Below are 24861 nucleotides of genomic sequence, written 5' to 3' on the forward strand. Positions count from 1 at the left end.
GGACTCACTGATAAAATGAATGATGGTTGTGAAATACAAGAAATAATATAAGGTTATATTAGCTTCTGCCGCGATGTCTTGTATTATACGAATTCATTATCTATAGAATATTGCATTCTCGTAATATAACAGGTTGCGGTTTAGTAGCACTTGACTGGACTTTATGCAATACACTTTCATATCAGTCACACTTAATCATATCAGATCATCACTCTCCCCTTTAATCAACAGACTACCACCTTTAGCTACCAAGTTTTCACCAGGCAGCCATGGAACGTGGTGTTAGTCACATGATAATATCAACATCATCATCATCGTCATCCAGATCTCTCCCGGCAGCCGAAGCAGCAACAAATCCTCTGGAAGCAGACCAGACCAGCAAGGTTGGCATGTTGCTACATGCCGATTGGCCCTGCACCCTTTCCATGCCAAGATTTCTACTTTTAGGTCAAGGCTCCCGGGCCCTTTTCCGGATATGGGGAGGTTCTGACGTCGGTCCGGCTGCCAGTAGGGTATACGGGCCAAGGACGTGGTGGACGCCTCTGTCGGGTAGACAGTTCATCCAGACTCCAAAACTTCAAGATCGTCGTGGTTTCTAACAGTCGTCTTCCGGGGGCGATTCCTCAGGCCTGCGGCCACAAAAGCCGATCTCCCGACCACCTTTCCCGAGATCAGCACCAAGTGCTGCACACTTATCTTCATTCCACCCACGGGTAGCATACCCGTGGGTGGTAGTAAAATCAAGTCATCCCCTTTCTGTCAAGATTTTTACTTATAGGACAAGGTAATCACTTCAAGACAAGACATCAACTACGTTTCACTTCATCATGGTTGTGAGGTCAGCGGAGCTATCTTCCGGAGCTTCTTTGGATGCCCCTGCATTCGAGGAGCAATGGAGAAGAATGGCTGCTGTCTGCCAACAGGACCTGTAGTCGGCCCTCTTTTTCTGCCGCTCCCGCTGCTCCTGGGCCTTCTTCAGGATTTGGAGGTTGACCTGACGTTGATTCGGCTGCCAGTGGGGGATATGGGCCTGGACGTGGTGGACGCCTCTGTCGGGTAGACAGTTCAAAACTTCAAGATCGTCGAGGTTTCCGACAGTCGTCTTTCGGTGGCGATTCCTCAGGCCTGGCAATTAAAATTACTTCAAAGACTTTCTCCTCATTAAAATTCAATTCACTTACAGGTAGCCTTGGGCTTAACCCGTGTCAGGATTAAAAAAAAAAAAAAAATCACCCATTTTCCTTTGCCATCTTCATTACAATTTCCATCAGTTCCGGCACGATCAGCATCGATGGTGTTTATCCTCACGAAAGGAAACCGATCCTTTTACAATTCATCGCTGCCATAAATTTCCTTTCATCACCATCGCTACCAATCCCCTTGTTCATCCTCCTCCCTCACTTATGACCAACATCGAGGCAGGACGTGGCGTTGGTCCTGCCGAAGGGAAACCTCATCTTCTACGCTTCATCACCATCGCCTTCGCCATCCTCATCACTTCAGTCCTTCAACATACAATATCAGCATCCTCCTCCCTCACCATTGACATAGTCGGCGTCGAAGCAGGACGTGGCGTTGGTCCTGACGAAGGTGAACTTGTAGTTGGGAAGGAGCTCCGCGATGTCCTCCGAGGCCGAGATGCCGTCGCCCTGCCAGTCGAACGCCATGTCCTCGCTGCCGTAGAAGTCTGGCGAAGAAAGGAGAGGAGAAGAGAGAGAAGAGGAAGGGGGAGGAGAAGGAAGATAAGGGGGAGGAAGAAGAGGAAGGGGAAGAAAAGAGGGAGGAGAAGGAGGAAAGGGAGAGGGGGAAGATAAAGAAAAGGGATGGAGGGAGAAGAAGAATAGTGATAGAAGGAAAAGAAAATATTAGAGGAGAAAGACAAAAAGGGGAGTAAGTAGGGAGAGATGGGAAGAGAGAAAGTGTAGAGAGCGGATGAAAGGAGAGAGGGAGAAGAGGGATAGAGGAATTAGCAGAGGAAAGAGGAGGGAAAGAAAAGGGAGGAAGGGGAGAAAGGTGGAAGTGAAAAGAAAGAGGACAAGAGGGAGAATGAGAGGGCAGGGGGCAAGTAGGAAAGAAGAGGAGCGAGAAGGTAAGGAAAAGAGGGAAGAGAGAGTGGGACAAGGTAAGGAAAAGAGGCGATAGAATGGGAGAAGGGAAGGAGTAGAGGGGAGAGAGTGGGAGAAGGGAAAGAAAAGAGGAGAAAGAGAGAGTGGGAGAAGGAAAGGAAAGGAAGAGAGAGAGGGGGGAGGCATGGAAAAGAAACACAAAAGAGGAGGATGTAATATTACTAAACCGATTAATGTGGCATCATAATCATTATCAGACGTCAGAGTAGCAACTTGCCCTTTTGATAATGCAAACCAACAACGTATCTCTAAAAGTGAGTGGGTAATGATAATAACGATTATATTACTTGGCTGTAAATGAATAGAACGCAGTCATTACAGCTACCACTATGGCATTTCTTTACAACGTAATTTACTGCAAAGCAGGTAGTTGCAATAACGGTAGTCGGCCTCACTTCATTGGAAAGAAATGGACAGGTAATGAAATCGATCATGTAGCTTACAACTCATAATAATAACTATCATTTAACCCATATTTCATCTTGACAATGCATTGCATAGAAGTAAACTGCAATGAAATCAATGAACATCACTTTACTGAAAGAACACGCCCCTTATAAAAAGTAAGAACAGATAAAAGGTGATGGCATTATTGCGATGTCTTAATAATATTACTTAAGTGAAAATGTAACAAATGCACTAATGACAAGAAACAATACATCAAAATGATAGTATAAATGTGTACATTACAATGTATATATATATATATATATAACAAAATGCATAATGATAATGATATGAATACATGCATCACGATATTAATATAAAGAACATGCACCAGAAAAGAATATCTAAAATAAATTATAGCAATAAGCACTTTGCAACAAAATTGGATGATCGACTTACAACTGGTCATTTTGATGTTGCAGATCTGCTCGTCGAAGGGAAAGTCGTGATAGAACATTGCGCAACGCAGGGTGATGATGAACCTGGAGAGAGAGGGAACGATGAAAGGGAAAGAGAGAGAGGTAGAGAGAAAGAGATAGGGAGGAAAGAGAGACAAAGAAAGAGTGGGGAGAAAGAGAGAGAGGGGGGGAAGGGGAAGAAGAAAAAAAACGACAGAGAGAGAGAAAGAGAGAGAGAGAGAGAGATAACGAAAGAGAGGAAAAGAGAGAGAGACAGGCAAACAGACTAACAGACATTATCTTTGTTTTCTCTTGCCCTACTACCTATCTTTATCTACTCCCTCCACTTGTCTTCTATTTCGTTTCCTCCTCCTTATATTTCTTTCCTTTCCCCCTCTCATTCTCTTCGCCATCTTCCTCATCATCCACGATCCTCTTTTACCCCTTTTCCCTAATACGCTTCCACTCATTCTTCTCTCTCTCCTCCCCCTCCCATTTCTCTTCTCAAATCTTTGTTCCCCTTCCTTCTTCGTGTCCCCATATTCCTCCTCCTTCTCTTCCTTTTTCTCCCTCTTTCCCCTTTCTCCCCCCCCCCCCCGCCCAACCTGCACCTACATCTGCGCCCACATGATCCTCCCGTCCTTGTACAGCCTGACGCCGCCGAAGGGCTGCAGGAGGGCGGCTGTCGCGATCTTTCTGCGAAGGAAAGGTGACTTTAGATTCGTACACGTGAGTAGCGCGTTTCAGCTCATGACACATTATCAAAATTAAAGACAAATGACGGTAAGTGTTAGCTTAAAAAAAGAAAGAAAAAAAAACGTTTTATTTGATCGCATTAATTCAGCGTCCTTCCTTATATACCGCAATGTCTCTTCGTAAGATAAATCAACATTTTCAAAAGCCACGTTCCCTCACTTGCGTACTCGCTAATCCATTCACATACTATTCTATTTGTTTATGGCCATTCAGTCATTCATTTCCTCACTGCCATTCTCACTCCCCGACTCTCTCTCTTCCACAATCCTTCACTCCCATTCTCTCTCACAAACTCACTACCTAATCCCTCCTTCGCTCATTCACTCACTTGAAGGCCTTCCTCCCCTATTAATTTGCTCTCCCAGGCAGTCCTTCGATTACTCACTCGCTTAGCGAGTCAACATGCTTACTATCTCATATCACATACTGACTCATCAAGCCTACTAGCTCAAAGCACTCGATTACTGAATCAACTCACTCACTGACTTAGCACGCTTGTTGGCTCAACCCACTCTCTTACTGGCTCAAAATATATGCTGACTCAACTCATTCGCTTACATACTGAACCTACTCACTTACTCACCTAACTCTCTTACAAACTCACTTCCCTCACTTGCTGACCCCAGTCACTTACTGGCTCAACAACACATGAAGTTATCGACTCACTCGCACTCAAACTGACTCAACTCGCTCACTTAGACTCAACTCGCTCTCCAACTGACTCAACTCGCTCTCCTACAGACTCAACTCGCTCTCCTACTGACTCAACTCGCTCTCCTACTGACTCAACTTGCTCTCCTACAGACTCAACTCGCTCTCCTACTGACTCAACTCGCTCACTTAGACTCAACTCGCTCTCCTACAAACTCAACTCGCTCTCCTACAGACTCAACTCGCTCTCCAACTGACTCAACTCGCTCACTTAGACTCAACTCGCTCTCCTACTGACTCAACTCGCTCACTTGGACTCAACTCGCTCTCCTACTGACTCAACTCGCTCTCCTACTGACTCAACTCGCTCTCCTACTGACTCAACTCGCTCACTTACTGACTCAACTCGCTCTCCTACTGACTCAACTCGCTCACTTACTAACTCAACTCACTCACTTACTGACTCAACTCGCTCTCCCAATAACTCAACTCGCTCACTTAGACTCAACTCGCTCTCCTAAAGACTCAACTCGCTCACTTACTGACTCAACTCGCTCTCCTACTGACTCAACTCGCTCCCTTTGACTCAACTCACTCACTTAGACTCAACTCGCTCTCCTACTGACTCAACTCGCTCACTTAGACTCAACTCGCTCTCCTACTGACTCAACTCGCTCACTTAGACTCAACTCGCTCTCCTACTGACTCAACTCGCTCTCCTACTGACTCAACTCGCTCACTTGCTGACTCAACTCGCTCTCCTACAGACTCAACTCGCTCACTTAGACTCAACTCGCTCTCCTACTGACTCAACTCGCTCACTTAGACTCAACTCGCTCTCTTACTGACTCTACTCGGTCTCCTACAAACTCAACTCGCTCACTTACTGACTCAACTCGCTCTCCTAATAACTCAACTCGCTCACTTAGACTCAACTCGCTCTCCTACTGACTCAACTCGCTACCTTAGACTCAACTCACTCTCCTACTGACTCAACTCGCTCACTTAGACTCAGCTCGCTCTCCTACTGACTCAACTCGCTCTACTACTGACTCAACTCGCTCACTTAGACTCAACTCTCTCTCTTACTGACTCAACTCGCTCACTTAGACTCAACTCGCTCTCTTTCTAACTCAACTCGCTGTCCTACAGACTCAACTCGCTCACTTAGACTCAACTCGCTCTCCTAATGACTCAACTCGCTCACTTAGACTCAACTCGCTCTCCTACTAACTCAACACGCTCACTTACTGACTCAACTCGCTCTCCTACTGACTCAACTCGCTCACTTACACTCAACTCGCTCTCCTACTGACTCAACTCGCTCTCCTACAGACTCAACTCGCTCACTTACTGACTCAACTCGCTCTCCTAATAACTCAACTCGCTCACTTAGATTCAACTCGCTCTCCTACTGACTCAACTCGCTCACTTAAACTCAACTCGCTCTCCTACTGACTCAATTCGCTCACTTAGACTCAACTCGCTCTCCTACTGACTCAACTTGCTCACTTAGACTCAACTCGTTCACTTAGACTCAACTCGCTCAATTAGACTCAACTCGCTCTCCTACTGACTCAACTCGCTCACTTAGACTCAACTCGCTCACTTAGACTCAACTCGCTCACTTAGACTCAACTCGCTCTCCTACTGACTCAATTAGCTCACTTAGACTCAACTCGCTCTCCTACTGACTCAACTTGCTCACTTAGACTCAACTCGTTCACTTACATTCAACTCGCTCAATTAGACTCAACTCGCTCTCCTACTGACTCAACTCGCTCACTTAGACTCAACTCGCTCACTTAGACTCAACTCGCTCACTTAGACTCAACTCGCTCTCTTATTGACTCAACTCGCTCACTTAGACTCAACTCGCTCTCTTACTGACTCAACTCGCTCACTTAGACTCAACTCGCTCATTAAGACTAAACTCGCTCACTTAGACTCAATTCGCTCACTTAGACTCAACTCGCTCACTTAGACTCAACTCGCTCATTTAGACTCAACTCACTCACTTAGACTCAACTCGCTCACTTACTGACTCAACTCGCTCTCCTACTAACTCAACTCGCTCACTTGGACTCAACTCGCTCACTTAGAATCAACTCGCTCACTTAGACTAAACTCGCTCTCCTACTGACTCAACTCGCTCACTTAGACTCAACTCGCTCACTTAGACTCAACTCGCTCTCCTACTGACTCAACTCGCTCACTTAGACTCAACTCGCTCACTTAGACTCAACTCCCTCTCCTACTGACTCAACTCGCTCACTTAGACTCAACTCGCTCTCCTACTGACTCAACTCGCTCACTTAGACTCAACTCGCTCACTTAGACTCAACTCGCTCACTTAGGCTCAACTCGCTCACTTAGACTCAACTCGCTCACTTAGACTCAACTCGCTCACTTAGACTCAACTCGCTCTCCTACGGACTCAACTCGCTCACTTAGACTCAAATCGCTCTCCTACTGACTCAACTCGCTCACTTAGACTCAACTCGCTCTCCTACAGACTCACTTCGCTCACTTAGACTCAACTCAGTCTCCTACTGACTCACCTCGCTCACTTACTGACTCACCTCGCTCTCCTACTGACTCAACTCGCTCACTTAGACTCAACTCGCTCTCCTATTGACTCAACTCACTCACTTATAGTCAACTCGCACTCCTACAGACTCAACTCGCTCACTTACACTCAACTCGCTCTCCTACTGACTCAACTCACTCACTTAGACTCAACTCGCTCACTTAGACTGAACTCGCTCACTTAGACTCAACTCGCTCTCCTACTGACTCAACTCACTCATTTAGACTCAACTCGCTCACTTAGACTCAACTCGCTCACTTACACTAAACTCGCTCTCCTACTGACTCAACTCGCTCTCCTACAGACTCAACTCGCTCACTTAGACTCAACTCGCTCAATTACTGACTCAACTCGCTCACCTACTGACTCAACTCGCTCGCCTACTGACTCAACTCACTCACTTACTGACTCAACTCGTTCTCCTACAGACTCAACTCGCTCACTTAGACTCAACTCACTCTCCTACTGACTCAACTCGCTCTTCTACTGACTCAACTCGCTCACTTAGACTCAACTCGCTCTCCTACTGACTCAACTCGCTCTCCTACTGACTCAACTCGCTCACTTACTGACTCAACTCGCTCTCCTATTGACTCAACTCGCTCACTTAGACTGAACTCACTCACTTACTGACTCAACTCGCTCACTTAGACTCAACTCGCTCACTTACTGACTAAACTCGCTCTCCTACTGACTCAACTCGCTCACTTAGACTCAACTCGCTCTCCTACTGACTCAACTCGCTCACTTACTGACTCAACTCGCTCTCCTACTGACTCAACTCGCTAACTTACTGACTCAACTCGCTCTCCTACTGACTCAACTCGCTCTCCTACAGACTCAACTCACTCACTTAGACTCAACTCGCTCTTCTACTGACTCAACTCGCTCACTTAGACTCAACTCACTCACTTACTGACTCAACTCGCTCACTTACTGACTCAACTCGCTCTCCTATTGACTCAACTCGCTCACTTAGACTCAACTCACTCACTTACTGACTCAACTCGCTCACTTAGACTCAACTCGCTCTCCTACTGACTCAACTCGCTCACTTACTAACTCAACTCACTCTCCTACTGACTCAACTCGCTCACTTAGACTCAATTCGCTCTCCTACTGACTCAACTCGCTCACTTACTGACTCAACTCGCTCTCCTACTAACTCAACTCGCTAACTTACTGACTCAACTCGCTCTCCTACTGACTCAACTCGCTCTCCTACAGCCTCAACTCGCTCTCCTACTGACTCAACTCGCTCACTTAGACTCAACTCGCTCACTTAGACTCAACTCACTCTCCTACTGACTCAACTCGCTCTCCTACAGCCTCAACTCGCTCTCCTACTGACTCAACTCGCTCACTTGGACTCAACTCGCTCACTTAGACCCAACTCGCTCTCCTACTGACTCAACTCTCTCACTTACTGACTCAACTCGCTCACTTAAACTCAACTCGCTCTCCTACTTACTCAACTCGCTCACATAGACTCAACTCGCTCTCCTACTGACTCAACTCGCTAACTTAGACTCAACTCGCTCACGTAGACTCAACTCGCTCTCCTAATAACTCCACTCGCACTCCTACAGACTCAACTCGCTCACTTAGACTCAACTCGCTATCCTACTGACTCAACTCGCTCACTTAGACTCAACTCGCTCTCCTACAGACTCAGCTCGCTCACTTAGACTCAACTCGCTCACTTAGACTAAACTCGCTCTCCTACTGACTTAACTCGCTCTCCTACTGACTCAACTCGCTCACTTAGACTCAACTCGCTCTCCTACTGACTCAACTCGCTCACTTAGACTCAACTCGCTCTCCTACAGACTCAACTCGCTCACTTAGACTCAACTCGCTCTCCTACTGACTCAACTCGCTCACTTAGACTCAACTCGCTCTCCTAATGACTCAACTCGCTCTCCTACTGACTCAACTCGCTCACTTAGACTCACCTCACTCTTCTACTGACCTAACTCGCTCACTAAGACTCAACTCGCTCACTTAGACGCAACTCACTCTCATACTGACTCAACTCGCTCACTTACTGACTCAACTCACTCTCCTACTGACTCAACTCGCTCTCCTACAGACTCAACTCGCTCACTTAGACTCAACTCGCTCTCCTACTGACTCAACTCACTCACTTAGACTCAACTCGCTCTCCTACAAACTCAACTCGCTCACTTAGACTCAATTCGCTCACTTAGACTCAACTCGCTCACTTAGACTCAACTCGCTCTCCTACTGACTCAACTCGCTAACTTAGACTGAACTCGCTCACTTAGACTCAACTCGCTCACTTAGACTGAACTCGCTCACTTAGACTCAACTCGCTCTCCTACTGACTCAACTCGCTATCCTACAGACTCAACTCGCTCACTTAGACTCAATTCGATCACTTACTGACTCAACTCGCTCTCCTACTGACTCAATTCGCTCACTTACTGACTCAACTCACTCACTTACTGAATCAACTGGTTCTCCTACGGACTCAACTCGCTCACTTAGACAACTCGCTCTCCTACTGACTCAACTCGCTCACTTAGACTCAAATCGCTCTCCTACTGACTCAACTCGCTAACTTACTGACTCAACTCGCTCTCCTACAGACTCAACTCGCTCACTTAGACTCAACTCGCTCACTTAGACTCAACTCGCTCACCTACTGACTCAACTCGCTCACTTACTGACTCAACTCGCTCTCCTACTGTTTCAACTCGCTCACTTAGACTCAACTCGCTCTCCTACTGACTCAACTCGCTCACTTAGACTCAACGCGCTCTCCTACTGACTCAACTCGCTAACTTACTGACTCAACTCGCTCTCCTACTGACTCAACTCGCTAACTTACTGACTCAACTCGCTCTCCTACTGACTCAACTCGCTCTCCTACAGACTCAACTCGCTCTCTTACTGACTCTACTCGTTCTCCTACAGACTCAACTCGCTAACTTACTGACTCAACTCGCTCTCCTAATAACTCAACTCGCTCACTTAGACCCAACTCGCTCTCTTACTGACTCAACTCGCTCACTTAGACTCAACTCGCTCACTTAGACTCAACTCTCTCACTTAGACTCAACTCGCTCACTTAGACTCAACTCGCTAACTTAGACTCAACTCGCTCTCCTACTGACTCAACTCACTCTCATACAGACTCAACTCGCTCACTTACACTCAACTCGCTCACTTATTGACTCAACTCGCTCTCCTACTGACTCAACTCGCTCTCCTACTGACTCAACTCACTCAATTACTGACTCAACTCGTTCTCCTACAGACGCAACACGCTCACTTAGACTCAACTCGCTCTCCTACTGACTCAACTCGCTCACTTAGACTCAACTCGCTCTCCTACTGACTCAACTCGCTCACTTACTGACTCAACTCGCTCTCCTACTGACTCAACTCGCTCACTTAGACTCAACTCAATCTCCTACTTACTCAACTCGCTCACTTAGACTCAACTCGCTCTCCTACTGACTCAACTCGCTCACTTAGATTCAACTCGCTCTCCTACTGACTCAACTCGCTCTCGTACAGACTCAACTCGCCCTCCTACTGACTCAACTCGCTCACTTAGACTCAACTCGTTCTCCTACTGACTCAACTCGCTCACTTCGACTCAATTCGCTCGCCTACTGACTCAACTCGCTCATTTACTGACTCAACTCGCTCCCCTACTGACTCAACTCGCTCACTTAGACTCAACTCACTCTCCTACTTACTCAACTCGCTCAGTTAGACTCAACTCGCTCTCCTACTGACTCAACTCGCTCACTTACACTCAACTCGTTCTCCGAAGACTTAACTCGCTTTCCTACTGACTCAACTCGCTCACTTAGATTCAACTCGCTCACTTACTGACTCAACTCGCTCTCCTACTGACTCAACTCGCTCATTTACTGACTCAACTCACTCTCCTACTGACTCAACTCGCTCACTTAGACTCAACTCGCTCTCCTACAGACTCAACTCGCTCACTTAGACTCAACTCGCTCTCCTACTGACTCAATTCGCTCACTTAGACTCAACTCGCCCACTTACTAACTCGACTCACTCTCCTACTGACTCAAGTCGCTCACTTAGACTCAACTCGCTCTCTTACTGACTCAACTCGCTCTCCTACTGACTCAACTCGCTCACTTAAACTCAGCTCGCTCTCCTACTGACTCAACTCGCTCTCCTACTGACTCAACTCGCTCACTTAGACTCAACTCGCTCACTTAGACTCAACTCGCTCTCCTACTGACTCAACTCGCTCACTTATTGACTATACTCGCTCTCCTACTGACTCAACTCGCTCACATAGACTCAACTCGCTCTCCTACTGACTCAACTCGCTCACTTAGACTCAAGTCGCTCACTTACACTCAACTCGCTCACTTTGACTCAACTCGCTCACTTAGACTCAACTCGCTCTCCTACTGACTCAACTCGCTCACTTAGACTCAACTCGCTCACTTGGACTCAACTCGCTCTCCTACTTACTCAACTCGCTCTCCTACAGACTCAACTCGCTCACTTAGACTCAACTCGCTCAATTACTGACTCAACTCGCTCTCCTACTGACTCAACTCGCTCTCTTACTGACTCTACTCACTCACTGACTCAACTCGTTCTCCTACAGACTCAACTCGCTCACTTACACTCAACTCGCTTACTTACACTCAACTCGCTCTCCTACTAACTCAACTCGCTCTTCTACTAACTCAACTCGCTCACTTAGACTCAACTCGCTCTCCTACTGACTCAACTCGCTAACTTACTGACTAAACTCGCTCTCCTACTGACTCAACTCGCTCACTTAGACTCAACTCGCTCTCCTACTGACTCAACTCGCTCACTTAGACTCAACTCGCTCTCCTACTTACTCAACTCGCTCACTTACTGACTCAACTCGCTCTCCTACTGACTCAACTCACTCACTTAAACTCAACTCGCTCACTTGCTGACTCAACTCGCTCACTTATACTCAACTCGTCTCCTACTGACTCAACTCGCTCACTGAATGACTCAACTCGCTCTCCTACTGACTCAACTCGCTAACTTACTGACTTAACTCGCTCTCCTACTGACTCAACTCGCTCTCCTACAGACTCAACTCGCTCTCCTACAGACTCAACTCGCTCTCCTACTGACTCAACTCGCTCACTTAGACTCAACTCGCTCTCCTACAGACTCAACTCGCTCTCCTACTGACTCAACTCGCTCACTTAGACTCAACTCGCTCACTTAGACTCAATTCGCATATTTACTGACTCAACTCGCTCACTTAGACTCAACTCGCTCACTTACTGCCTAAACTCGCTCACTTAGACTCAACTCGCTCTCCTACGGACTCAACTCGCTCACTTACTGACTCAACTCGCTCACTTACTGACTCAACTCGCTCTCCTACTGACTCAACTCGCTCACTTAGACTCAACTCGCTCTCCTACTGACTCAACTCGCTCACTTAGACTCAACTCGCTCTCCTACTGACTCAACTCGCTCACTTAGACTCAACTCGCTCTCCTACTGACTCAACTCGCTCTCCTACTGACTCAACTCGCTCTCCTACTGACTCAACTCGCTCACTTAGACTCAACTCGCTCTCCTACTGACTCAACTCGCTCTCCTACTGACTCAACTCGCTCTCCTACTGACTCAACCTACTCACTTAGACTCAACTCGCTCTCCTACAGACTCAACTCGCTCTCCTACTGACTCAACTTCCTCTCCTACTGACACAACTCGCTCTCCTACTGACTCAACTCGCTCACTTAGACTCAACTCGCTCACTAAGACTCAACTCGCTCACTTACTGACTCAACTCGCTCTCCAACTGACTCAACTCGCTCACTTACTGACTCAACTCGCTCACTTACTGACTCAACTCGCTCACTTAGACTCAACTCGCTCACATACTGACTCAACTCGCTCTCCTACAGACTCAACTCGCTCACTTAGACTCAACTCGCTCTCCTACTGACTCAACTCGCTAACTTAGACTCAACTCGCACTCCTACTGACTCAACTCGCTCTCTTACAGACTCAACTCGCTCACTTAGACTCAACTCGCTCTCCTACTGACTCAACTCGCTCACTTAGACTCAACTCGCTCTCCTACTGACTCAACTCGCTCACTTAGACTCAACTCGCTCACTTAGACTCAACTCGCTCTCCTACTGACTCAACTCGCTCACTTAGACTCAACTCGCTCACTTACTGACTCAACTCGCTCACTTAGAGTCAACTCGCTCTCCTACTGACTCAACTCGCTCACTTACTGACTCCACTCGCTCACTTAGAGTCAACTCGCTCTCCTACAGACTCAACTCGCTCACTTAGACTTAACTCGCTCTCCTACTGACTCAACTCGCTCTCCTACTGACTCAGCTCGCTCACTTACACTCAACTCGCTCACTTAGACTCAACTCGCTCTCCTACAGACTCAACTCGCTCTCCTACTGACTCAACTCGCTCTCTTACTGACTCAACTCGCTCACTTAGACTCAACTCGCTCTCCTACTGACTCAACTTTCTCTCCTACTGACTCAACTCGCTCTCCTACTGACTCAACTCGTTCTCCTACAGACTCAACTCGCTCTCCTACTGACTCAACTCGCTCTCCTACAGACTCAACTCGCTCTCCTACTGACTCAAATCGCTCACTTACTGACTCAACTCACTCTCCTACAGACTCAACTCGCTCTCCTACTGACTCAACTCGCTCTCCTACTGACTCAACTCGCTCACTTACTGACTCAACTCGCTCTCCTACAGACTCAACTCGCTCTCCTACAGACTCAACTCGCTCTCCTACTGACTCAACTCGCTCACTTACTGACTCAACTCGCTCTCCTACAGACTCAACTCGCTCTCCTACTGACTCAACTCGCTCACTTACTGACTCAACTCGCTCTCCTACAGACTCAACTCGCTCTCCTACTGACTCAACTCGCTCTTCTACTGACTCAACTCGCTCACTTAGACTCAACTCGCTCTCCTACTGACTCAACTCGCTCACTTACTGACTCAACTCGCTCACTTAGAGTCAACTCGCTCTCCTACAGACTCAACTCGCTCACTTAGACTCAACTCGCTCTCCTACTGACTCAACTCGCTCTCCTACTGACTCAACTCGCTCTCCTACTGACTCAACTCGCTCACTTAGACTCAACTCGCTCTCCTACAGACTCAACTCGCTCTCCTACTGACTCAACTCGCTCTCCTACAGACTCAACTCGCTCACTTAGACTCAACTCGCTCTCCTACTGACTCAACTCGCTCTCCTACTGACTCAACTCGCTCTCCTACAGACTCAACTCGCTCTCCTACAGACTCGACTCGCTCTCCTACTGACTCAACTCGCTCTCCTACAGACTCAACTCGCTCTCCTACTAACTCAACTCGCTCTCCTACTGACTCAACTCGCTCACTTAGACTCAACTCGCTCACTTACTGACTCAACTCGCTCACTTAGACTCAACTCGCTCACTTACTGACTCAACTCGCTCACTTAGACTCAACTCCCTCACTTACTGACTCAACTCACTCACTTAGACACAACTCGCTCTCCTACTGACTCAACTCGCTCACTTAGACTCAACTCGCTCACTTACTGACTCAACTCGCTCTCCTACTGACTCAACTCGCTCAATTAGACTCAACTCGCTCTCCTACTGACTCAACTCGCTCTCCTACTGACTCAACTCGCTCTCCTACTGACTCAACTCGCTCTCCTACTGACTCAACTCACTTTCCTACTGACTCAACTCGCTCTCCTACTGACTCAACTCGCTCAATTAGACTCAACTCGCTCTCCTACTGACTCAACTCGCTCTCCTACAGACTCAACTCGCTCACTTAGACTCAACTCGCTCACTTACTGACTCAACTCGCTCACTTAGACTCAACTCGCTCTCCTACAGACTCAACTCGCTCACTTACTGACTCAACTCGCTCTCCTACAGACTTAACTCGCTCTCCTACAGACTCAACTCGCTCACTTAGACTCAACTCGCTCACTTACTGACTCAACTCGCTCACTTAGACTCAACTCGCTCACTTACTGACTCAACTCGCTCTCCAACTGACTCAACTCGCTCACTTACTGACTCAACTCGCTCACTTAGACTCAACTCGCTCTCCTACTGACTCAACTCGCTCACTTAGACTCAACTCGCTCACTTACTGACTCAACTCGCTCTCCTACTGACTCAACTCGCTCACTTAGACTCAACTCGCTCTCCTACTGACTCAACTCGCTCACTTAGACTCAACTCGCTCTCCTACTGACTCAACTCGCTCTCCTGCAGACTCAACTCGCTCACTTAGACTCAACTCGCTCTCCTACTGACTCAACTCGCTCACTTAGACTCAACTCGCTCTCCTACTGACTCAACTCGCTCACTTAGACTCAACTCGCTCTCCTACTGACTCAACTCGCTCACTTAGACTCAACTCGCTCACTTACTGACTCAACTCGCTCACTTAGACTCAACTCGCTCTCCTACTGACTCAACTCGCTCACTTATTGACTCAACTCGCTCACTTAGAGTCAACTCGCTCTCCTACAGACTCAACTCGCTCACTTAGACTCAACTCGATCTCCTACTGACTCAACTCGCTCTCCTACTGACTCAACTCGCTCACTTACACTCATCTGGCTCACTTACACTCAACTCGCTCTCCTACAGACTCAACTCGCTCTCCTACTGACTCAACTCGCTCTTCTACTGACTCAACTCGCTCTTCTACTGACTCAACTCGCTCACTTAGACTCAACTCGCTCTCCTACTGACTCAACTCGCTCACTTACTGACTCAACTCGCTCACTTAGAGTCAACTCACTCTCCTACAGACTCAACTCGCTCACTTAGACTCAACTCGCTCTCCTACTGACTCAACTCGCTCTCCTACTGACTCAACTCGCTCACTTACACTCATCTGGCTCACTTAGACTCAACTCGCTCTCCTACAGGCTCAACTCGCTCTCCTACTGACTCAACTCGCTCTTCTACTGACTCAACTCGCTCTCCTACAGACTCAACTCGCTCACTAACTGACTCAACTCGCTCTCCTACTGACTCAACTCGCTCTCCTACAGACTCAACTCGTTCTCCTACTGACTCAACTCGCTTACTTAGACTCGACTCGCTCTCCTACAGACTCAACTCGCTCTCCTACAGACTCAACTCGCTCTCCTACTGACTCAACTCGCTCACTTAGACTCAACTCGCTCACTTAGACTCAACTCGCTCTCCTACTGACTCAACTCGCTCACTTACTGACTCAACTCGCTCACTTAGACTCAACTCCCTCACTTACTGACTCAACTCGCTCACTTAGACTCAACTCGGTCTCCTACTGACTCAACTCGCTCACTTAGACTCAACTCGTTCACTTACTGCCTGAACTCGCTCTCCTACTGACTCAACTCGCTCACTTAGACTCAACTCGCTCTCCTACTGACTCAACTCACTCACTTAGACTCAACTCGCTCTCCTACAGACTCAACTCGCTCACTTACTGACTCAACTCGCTCACTTAGATTCAACTCGCTCTCCTACAGACTCAACTCGCTCACTTAGACTCAACTCGCTCTCCTACAGACTCAACTCGCTCACTTACTGACTCAACTCGCTCACTTAGACTCAACTCGCTCTCCTACTGACTCAACTCGCTCTCCTACAGACTCGACTCGCTCTCCTACTTACTCAACTCGCTCTCCTACTGACTCAACTCGCTCTCCTACTGACTCAACTCGCTCTCCTAAAGACTCAATTCGCTCACTTAGACTCAACTCGCTCACTTAGACTCAACTCGCATACTTACTGACTCAACTCGCTCACTTACTGACTCAACTCGCTCTCCAACTGACTCAACTCTCTCACTTACTGACTCAACTCGCTCACTTAGACTCAACTCGCTCACTTACTGACTCAACTCGCTCACTTAGACTCAACTCGCTCACTTACTGACTCAACTCGCTCTCCTACTGACTCAAGTCGCTCACTTAGACTCAACTCGCTCTCCTACTGACTCAACTCGCTCACTTAGACTCAACTCGCTCTCCTACTGACTCAACTCGCTCTCCTACAGACTCAACTCGCTCACTTAGACTCAACTCGCTCTCCTACTGACTCAACTCGCTCACTTAGACTCAACTCGCTCTCCTACTGACTCAACTCGCTCACTTAGACTCAACTCGCTCTCCTACTGACTCAACTCGCTCCCCTACTGACTCAACTCGCTCACTTAGACTCAACTCGCTCTCCTACTGACTCAACTCGCTCACTTACACTCAACTCGCTCACTTACTGACTCAACTCGCTCACTTAGACTCAACTCGCTCTCCTACTGACTCAACTCGCTCACTTAGACTCAACTCGCTCTCCTACTGACTCAACTCGCTCTCCTACAGACTCAACTCGCTCACTTAGACTCAACTCGCTCTCCTACTGACTCAACTCGCTCTCCTACTGACTCAACTCGCTCACTTAGACTCAACTCGCTCACTTAGACTCAACTCGCTCTCCTACAGACTCAACTCGCTCTCCTACTGACTCAACTCGCTCTTCTACTGACTCAACTCGCTCACTTAGACTCAACTCGCTCTCCTAATGACTCAACTCGCTCACTTAGACTCAACTCGCTCACTTAGAGTCAACTCGCTCTCCTACAGACTCAACTCGCTCACTTAGACTCAACTCGCTCTCCTACTGACTCAACTCGCTCTCCTACTGACTCAACTCGCTCTCCTACTGACTCAACTCGCTCACTTACACTCATCTGGCTCACTTAGACTCAACTCGCTCTCCTACAGGCTCAACTCGCTCTCCTACTGACTCAACTCGCTCTTCTACTGACTCAACTCGCTCACTTAGACTCAACTCGCTCACTAACTGACTCAACTCGCTCTCCTACTGACTCAACTCGCTCTCCTACAGACTCAACTCGTTCTCCTACTGACTCAACTCGCTTACTTAGACTCGACTCGCTCTCCTACAGACTCAACTCGCTCTCCTACAGACTCAACTCGCTCTCCTACTGACTCAACTCGCTCACTTAGACTCAACTCGCTCTACTACTGACTCAACTCGCTCACTTACTGACTCAACTCGCTCACTTAGACTCAACTCCCTCACTTACTGACTCAACTCGCTCACTTAGACTCAACTCGGTCTCCTACTGACTCAACTCGCTCACTTAGACTCAACTCGTTCACTTACTGCCTCAACTCGCTCTCCTACTGACTCAACTCACTCACTTAGACTCAACTCGCTCTCCTACTGACTCAACTCACTCACTTAGACTCAACTCGCTCTCCTACAGACTCAACTCGCTCTCCTACTGACTCAACTCGCTCACTTAGATTCAACTCGCTCTCCTACAGACTCAACTCGCTCACTTAGACTCAACTCGCTCTCCTACAGACTCAACTCGCTCACTTACTGACTCAACTCGCTCACTTAGACTCAACTCGCTCTCCTACTGACTCAACTCGCTCTCCTACAGACTCGACTCGCTCTCCTACTGACTCAACTCGCTCTCCTACTGACTCAATTCGCTCTCCTACTGACTCAACTCGCTCTCCTAAAGTCTCAATTCGCTCACTTAGACTCAACTCGCTCACTTAGACTCAATTCGCATACTTACTGACTCAACTCGCTCACTTACTGACTCAACTCGCTCTCCAACTGACTCAACTCTCTCACTTACTGACTCAACTCGCTCACTTAGACTCAACTCGCTCACTTACTGACTCAACTCGCTCAAATACTCACTCAACTCGCTCTCCTACAGACTCAACTCGCTCACTTAGACTCAACTCGCTCTCCTACTGACTCAACTCGCTCACTTAGACTCAACTCGCTCTCCTACTGACTCAACTCGCTCTCCTACAGACTCAACTCGCTCACTTATACTCAACTCGCTCTCCTACTGACTGAACTCGCTCACTTAGACTCAACTCGCTCTCCTACTGACTCAATTCGCTCACTTAGACTCAACTCGCACTCCTACTGACTCAACTCGCTCCCCTACTGACTCAACTCGCTCACTTAGACTCAACTCGCTCTCCTACTGACTCAACTCGCTCACTTACACTCAACTCCCTCACTTACTGACTCAACTCGCTCACTTAGAGTCAACTCGCTCTCCTACTGACTCAACTCGCTCACTTACTGACTCAACTCGCTCACTTAGAGTCAACTCGCTCTTCTACAGACTCAACTCGCTCACTTAGACTCAACTCGATCTCCTACTGACTCAACTCGCTCTCCTACTGACTCAACTCGCTCACTTACACTCATCTGGCTCACTTAGACTCAACTCGCTCTCCTACAGACTCAACTCGCTCTCCTACTGACTCAACTCGCTCTTCTACTTACTCAACTCGCTCACTTAGACTCAACTCGCTCACTTACTGACTCAACTCGCTCACTTACTGACTCAACTCGCTCACTTAGACTCAACTCACTCTCCTACAGACTCAACTCGCTCACTTAGACTCAACTCGCTCTCCTACTGACTCAACTCGCTCTCCTACTGACTCAACTCGCTCTCCTACTGACTCAACTCGCTCACTTACACTCATCTGGCTCACTTAGACTCAACTCGCTCTCCTACAGGCTCAACTCGCTCTCCTACTGACTCAACTCGCTCTTCTACTGACTCAACTCGCTCACTTAGACTCAACTCGCTCACTTACTGACTCAACTCGCTCTCCTACTGACTCAACTCGCTCTCCTACAGACTCAACTCGTTCTCCTACTGACTCAACTCGCTTACTTAGACTCAACTCGCTCTCCTACAGACTCAACTCGCTCTCCTACAGACTCAACTCGCTCTCCTACTGACTCAACTCGCTAACTTACTGACTCAACTCGCTCTCCTACAGACTCAACTCGCTCTCCTACTGACTCAACTCGCTCTCCTACTGACTCAACTCGCTCTCCTACTAACTCAACTCGCTCTCCTACAGACTCAACTCGCTCACTTACTGACTCAACTCGTTCTCCTACAGACTCAACTCGCTCACTTACTGACTCAACTCGCTTACTTAGACTCAACTCGCTCTCCTACTGACTCAACTCGCTCACTTAGACTCAACTCGCTCACTTGCTGACTCAACTCGCTCACTTAGACTCAACTCGCTCACTTACTGACTCAACTCGCTCACTTAGACTCAACTCACTCTCCTACTGACTCAACTCGCTCTCCTACAGACTCAGCTCGCTCACTTAGACTCAACTCGCTCTCCTACAGACTCAACTCGCTCACTTAGACTCAACTCGCTCTCCTACTGACTCAACTCGCTCTCCTGCAGACTCAATTCGCTCTCCTACTGACTCAACTCGCTCTCCTACTGACTCAACTCGCTCACTTACTGACTCAACTCGCTCACTTAGACTCAACTCGCTCTCCTACTGACTCAACTCCCTCTCCTACTGACTCAACTCGCTCACTTAGACTCAACTCGCTCACTTAGACTCAACTCGCTCTCCTACAGACTCAACTCGCTCTCCTACAGACTCAACTCGCTCTCCTACAGACTCAACTCGTTCTCCTACTGACTCAACTCGCTTACTTAGACTCAACTCGCTCTCATACAGACTCAACTCGCTCTCCTACTGACTCAACTCGCTCACTTAAACTCAACTCGCTCTCCTACTGACTCAACTCGCTCTCCTACTGACTCAACTCGCTCTCCTACTGACTCAACTCGCTCACTTACTGACTCAACTCGCTCACTTAGACTCAACTCCCTCACTTACTGACTCAACTCGCTCACTTAGACTCAACTCGCTCTCCTACTGACTCAACTCGCTCACTTAGACTCAACTCGTTCACTTACTGCCTCGACTCGCTCTCCTACTGACTCAACTCGCTCACTTAGACTCAACTCGCTCTCCTACTGACTCAACTCGCTCACTTAGACTCAACTCGCTCTCCTACAGACTCAACTCGCTCACTTACTGGCTCAACTCGCTCACTTAGACTCAACTCGCTCTCCTACTGACTCAACTCGCTCTCCTACAGACTCGACTCGCTCTCCTACTGACTCAACTCGCTCTCCTACTGACTCAACTCGCTCTCCTACTGACTCAACTCGCTCTCCTAAAGACTCAACTCGCTCACTTAGACTCAACTCGCTCACTTAGACTCAATTCGCATACTTACTGACTCAACTCGCTCACTTACTGACTCAACTCGCTCTCCAACTGACTCAACTCTCTCACTTACTAACTCAATTCGCTCACTTAGACTCAACTCGCTCACTTACTGACTCTACTCGCTCACTTAGACTCAACTCGCTCAAATACTCACTCAACTCGCTCTCCTACAAACTCAACTTGCTCACATAGACTCAACTCGCTCTCCTACTGACTCAACTCGCTCACTTAGACTCAACTCGCTCTCCTACTGACTCAACTCGCTCTCCTACAGACTCAACTCGCTCACTTAGACTCAACTCGCTCTCCTACTGACTCAACTCGCTCACTTAGACTCAACTCGCTCTCCTACTGACTCAACTCGCTCACTTAGACTCAACTCGCTCTCCTACTGACTCAACTCGCTCTCCTACTGACTCAACTCGCTCACTTAGACTTAACTCGCTCTCCTACTGACTCAACTCGCTCACTTAGACTCAACTCGCTCACTTACTGACTCAACTCGCTCACTTAGAGTCAACTCGCTCTCCTACTGACTCAACTCGCTCACTTACTGACTCAACTCGCTCACTTAGAGTCAACTCGCTCTCCTACAGACTCAACTCGCTCACTTAGACTCAACTCGCTCTCCTACTGACTCAACTCGCTCTCCTACTGACTCAACTCGCTCACTTAGACTCATCTCGCTCACTTAGACTCAACTCGCTCTCCTACAGACTCAACTCGCTCTCCTACTGACTCAACTCGCTCTTCTACTGACTCAACTCGCAAACTTAGACTCAACTCGCTCTCCTACTGACTCAACTCGCTCACTTACTGACTCAACTCGCTAACATAGAGTCAACTCACTCTGCTACAGACTCAACTCGCTCACTTAGACTCAACTCGCTCTCCTACTGACTCAACTCGCTCTCCTACTGACTCAAATCGCTCACTTACACTCAACTCGCTCACTTACACTCAACTCGCTCTCCTACAGACTCAACTCGCTCTCCTACTGACTCAACTCGCTTTTCTACTGACTCAACTCGCTCACTTAGACTCAACTCGCTCACTTACTGACTCAACTCGCTCACTTAGACTCAACTCGCTCACTTACTGACTCAACTCGCTCTCCTACTGACTCAACTCGCTCTCCTACAGACTCAACTCGTTCTCCTACTGACTCAACTCGCTTACTTAGACTCAACTCGCTCTCCTACAGACTCAACTCGCTCTCCTACTGACTCAACTCGCTCACTTACTGACTCAACTCGCTCTCCTACAGACTCAACTCGCTCTCCTACTGACTCAACTCGCTCTCCTACTGACTCAACTCGCTCACTTACTGACTCAACTCGCTCTCCTACAGACTCAACTCGCTCACTTACTGACTCAACTCGTTCTCCTACAGACTCAACTCGCTCACTTACTGACTCAACTCGCTCTCCTACAGACTCAACTCGCTCTCCTACTGACTCAACTCGCTCACTTAGACTCAACTCGCTCACTTACTGACTCAACTCGCTCACTTAGACTCAACTCGCTCACTTACTGACTCAACTCGCTCAATTAGACTCAACTCCCTCACTTACTGACTCAACTCGCTCACTTAGACTCAACTCGCTCTCCTACTGACTCAACTCGCTCACTTAGACTCGACTCGCTCACTTACTGACTCAACTCGCTCTCCTACTGACTCAACTCGCTCACTTGGACTCAACTTGCTCTCCTACTGACTCAACTCGCTCTCCTACAGACTCAACTCGCTCACTTAGACTCAACTCGCTCTCCTACAGACTCAACTCGCTCACTTACTGACTCAACTCGCTCACTTAGACTCAACTCGCTCTCCTACAGACTCAACTCGCTCACTTAGACTCAACTCGCTCTCCTACAGACTCAACTCGCTCACTTACTGACTCAACTCGCTCACTTAGACTCAACTCGCTCTCCTACAGACTCAACTCGCTCACTTAGACTCAACTCGCTCTCCTACAGACTCAACTCGCTCACTTACTGACTCAACTCGCTCACTTAGACTCAACTCGCTCTCCTACAGACTCAACTCGCTCACTTACTGACTCAACTCGCTCACTTAGAATCAACTCGCTCTCCTACTGATTCAACTCGCTCACTTAGACTCAACTCGCTCTCCTACTGACTCAACTCGCTCACTTAGACTCAACTCGCTCTCCTACTGACTCAGCTCGCTCACTTATACTCAACCTCCTCACTTACTGACTTAACTCGCTCTCCTACTGACTCAACTCGCTCACTTAGTCTCAACTCGCTCACTTAGACTCAACTCGCTCTCCTACTGACTCAACTCGCTCACTTACACTCAACTCGCTCTCCTACAGATTCAGCTCGCTCAGTGTGACTCAACTCGCTCTCTTACAGACTCAACTCCCTCTCTTACTGACTCAACTCGCTCTCCTACTGACTCAACTCGCTCACTTAGACTCAACTCGCTCTCCTGCAGACTCAATTCGCTCTCCTACTGACTCAACTTTCTCTCCTACTGACTCAACTCGCTCTCCTACTGACTCAACTCGCTCACTTAGACTCAACTCGCTCTCCTGCAGACTCAATTCGCTCTCCTACTGACTCAACTTTCTCTCCTACTGACTCAACTCGCTCTCCTACTGACTCAACTCGTTCTCCTACAGACTCAACTCGCTCTCCTACTGACTCAACTCGCTCTCCTACTGACTCAACTCGCTCTCCTACTGACTCAACTCGCTCTCCTGCAGACTCAATTCGCTTTCCTACTGACTCAACTTTCTCTCCTACTGACTCAACTCGTTCTCCTACAGACTCAACTCGCTCACTTACTGACTCAACTCGCTCTCCTACTGACTCAACTCGCTCACTTACTGACTCAACTCGCTCTCCTACTGACTCAACTCGCTCTCCTACTGACTCAACTCGTTCTCCTACAGACTCAACTCGCTCACTTACTGACTCAACTCGCTCTCCTACTGACTCAACTCGCTCACTTAGACTCAACTCGCTCTCCTACAGACTCAACTCGCTCACTTAGACTCAACTCGCTCTCCTACTGACTCAACTCGCTCACTTACTGACTCAACTCGCTCTCCTACTGACTCAACTCGCTCACTTAGACTCAACTCACTCGGTCTGCTCGAGGCTGGGATCCGGAAGCCATAGGTTCAAGTCGGAGACGAGGTTCATCGAGACGGGGATGACGTCACTGCCGTTGAAGAGCTGAGAAGGGATGACGAGTCTCGAATCCCTTACTTACTGACTCAACTCGCTCACTTAGACTCAACTCGCTCACTTACTGACTCAACTCGCTCTCCTACTGACTCAACTCGCTCACTTAGACTCAACTCACTCGGTCTGCTCGAGGCTGGGATCCGGAAGCCATAGGTTCAAGTCGGAGACGAGGTTCATCGAGACGGGGATGACGTCACTGCCGTTGAAGAGCTGAGAAGGGATGACGAGTCTCGAATCCCTTACTTACTGACTCAACTCGCTCACTTACTGACTCAACTCGCTCTCCTACTGACTCAACTCGCTCACTTAGACTCAACTCGCTCACTTACTGACTCAACTCGCTCTCCTACTGACTCAACTCGCTCACTTAGACTCAACTCACTCGGTCTGCTCGAGGCTGGGATCCGGAAGCCATAGGTTCAAGTCGGAGACGAGGTTCATCGAGACGGGGATGACGTCACTGCCGTTGAAGAGCTGAGAAGGGATGACGAGTCTCGAATCCC

General features: G+C 48.3%; 1 protein-coding gene across 1 annotated transcript in view; it reads right to left on the reverse strand.

Moving 5' to 3' along the window:
• LOC113818499 (gamma-aminobutyric acid receptor subunit gamma-2) overlaps positions 1-24861 on the reverse strand; it is a 32029-nt gene that overhangs the window by 6032 nt on the left and 1136 nt on the right. The window contains exons 2-4 of the mRNA XM_070118676.1: positions 3587-3667; positions 2973-3055; positions 1541-1687 (exon numbers count right to left, since the gene is read on the reverse strand). Coding sequence (XP_069974777.1) covers positions 1541-1687; positions 2973-3055; positions 3587-3667 — 311 coding nt within the window. The remainder of the gene's footprint in view (positions 1-1540; positions 1688-2972; positions 3056-3586; positions 3668-24861) is intronic.

This window comes from Penaeus vannamei, chromosome 42 (assembly GCF_042767895.1).
Source record: "Penaeus vannamei isolate JL-2024 chromosome 42, ASM4276789v1, whole genome shotgun sequence".
Classification (NCBI taxonomy): domain Eukaryota; kingdom Metazoa; phylum Arthropoda; class Malacostraca; order Decapoda; family Penaeidae; genus Penaeus; species Penaeus vannamei.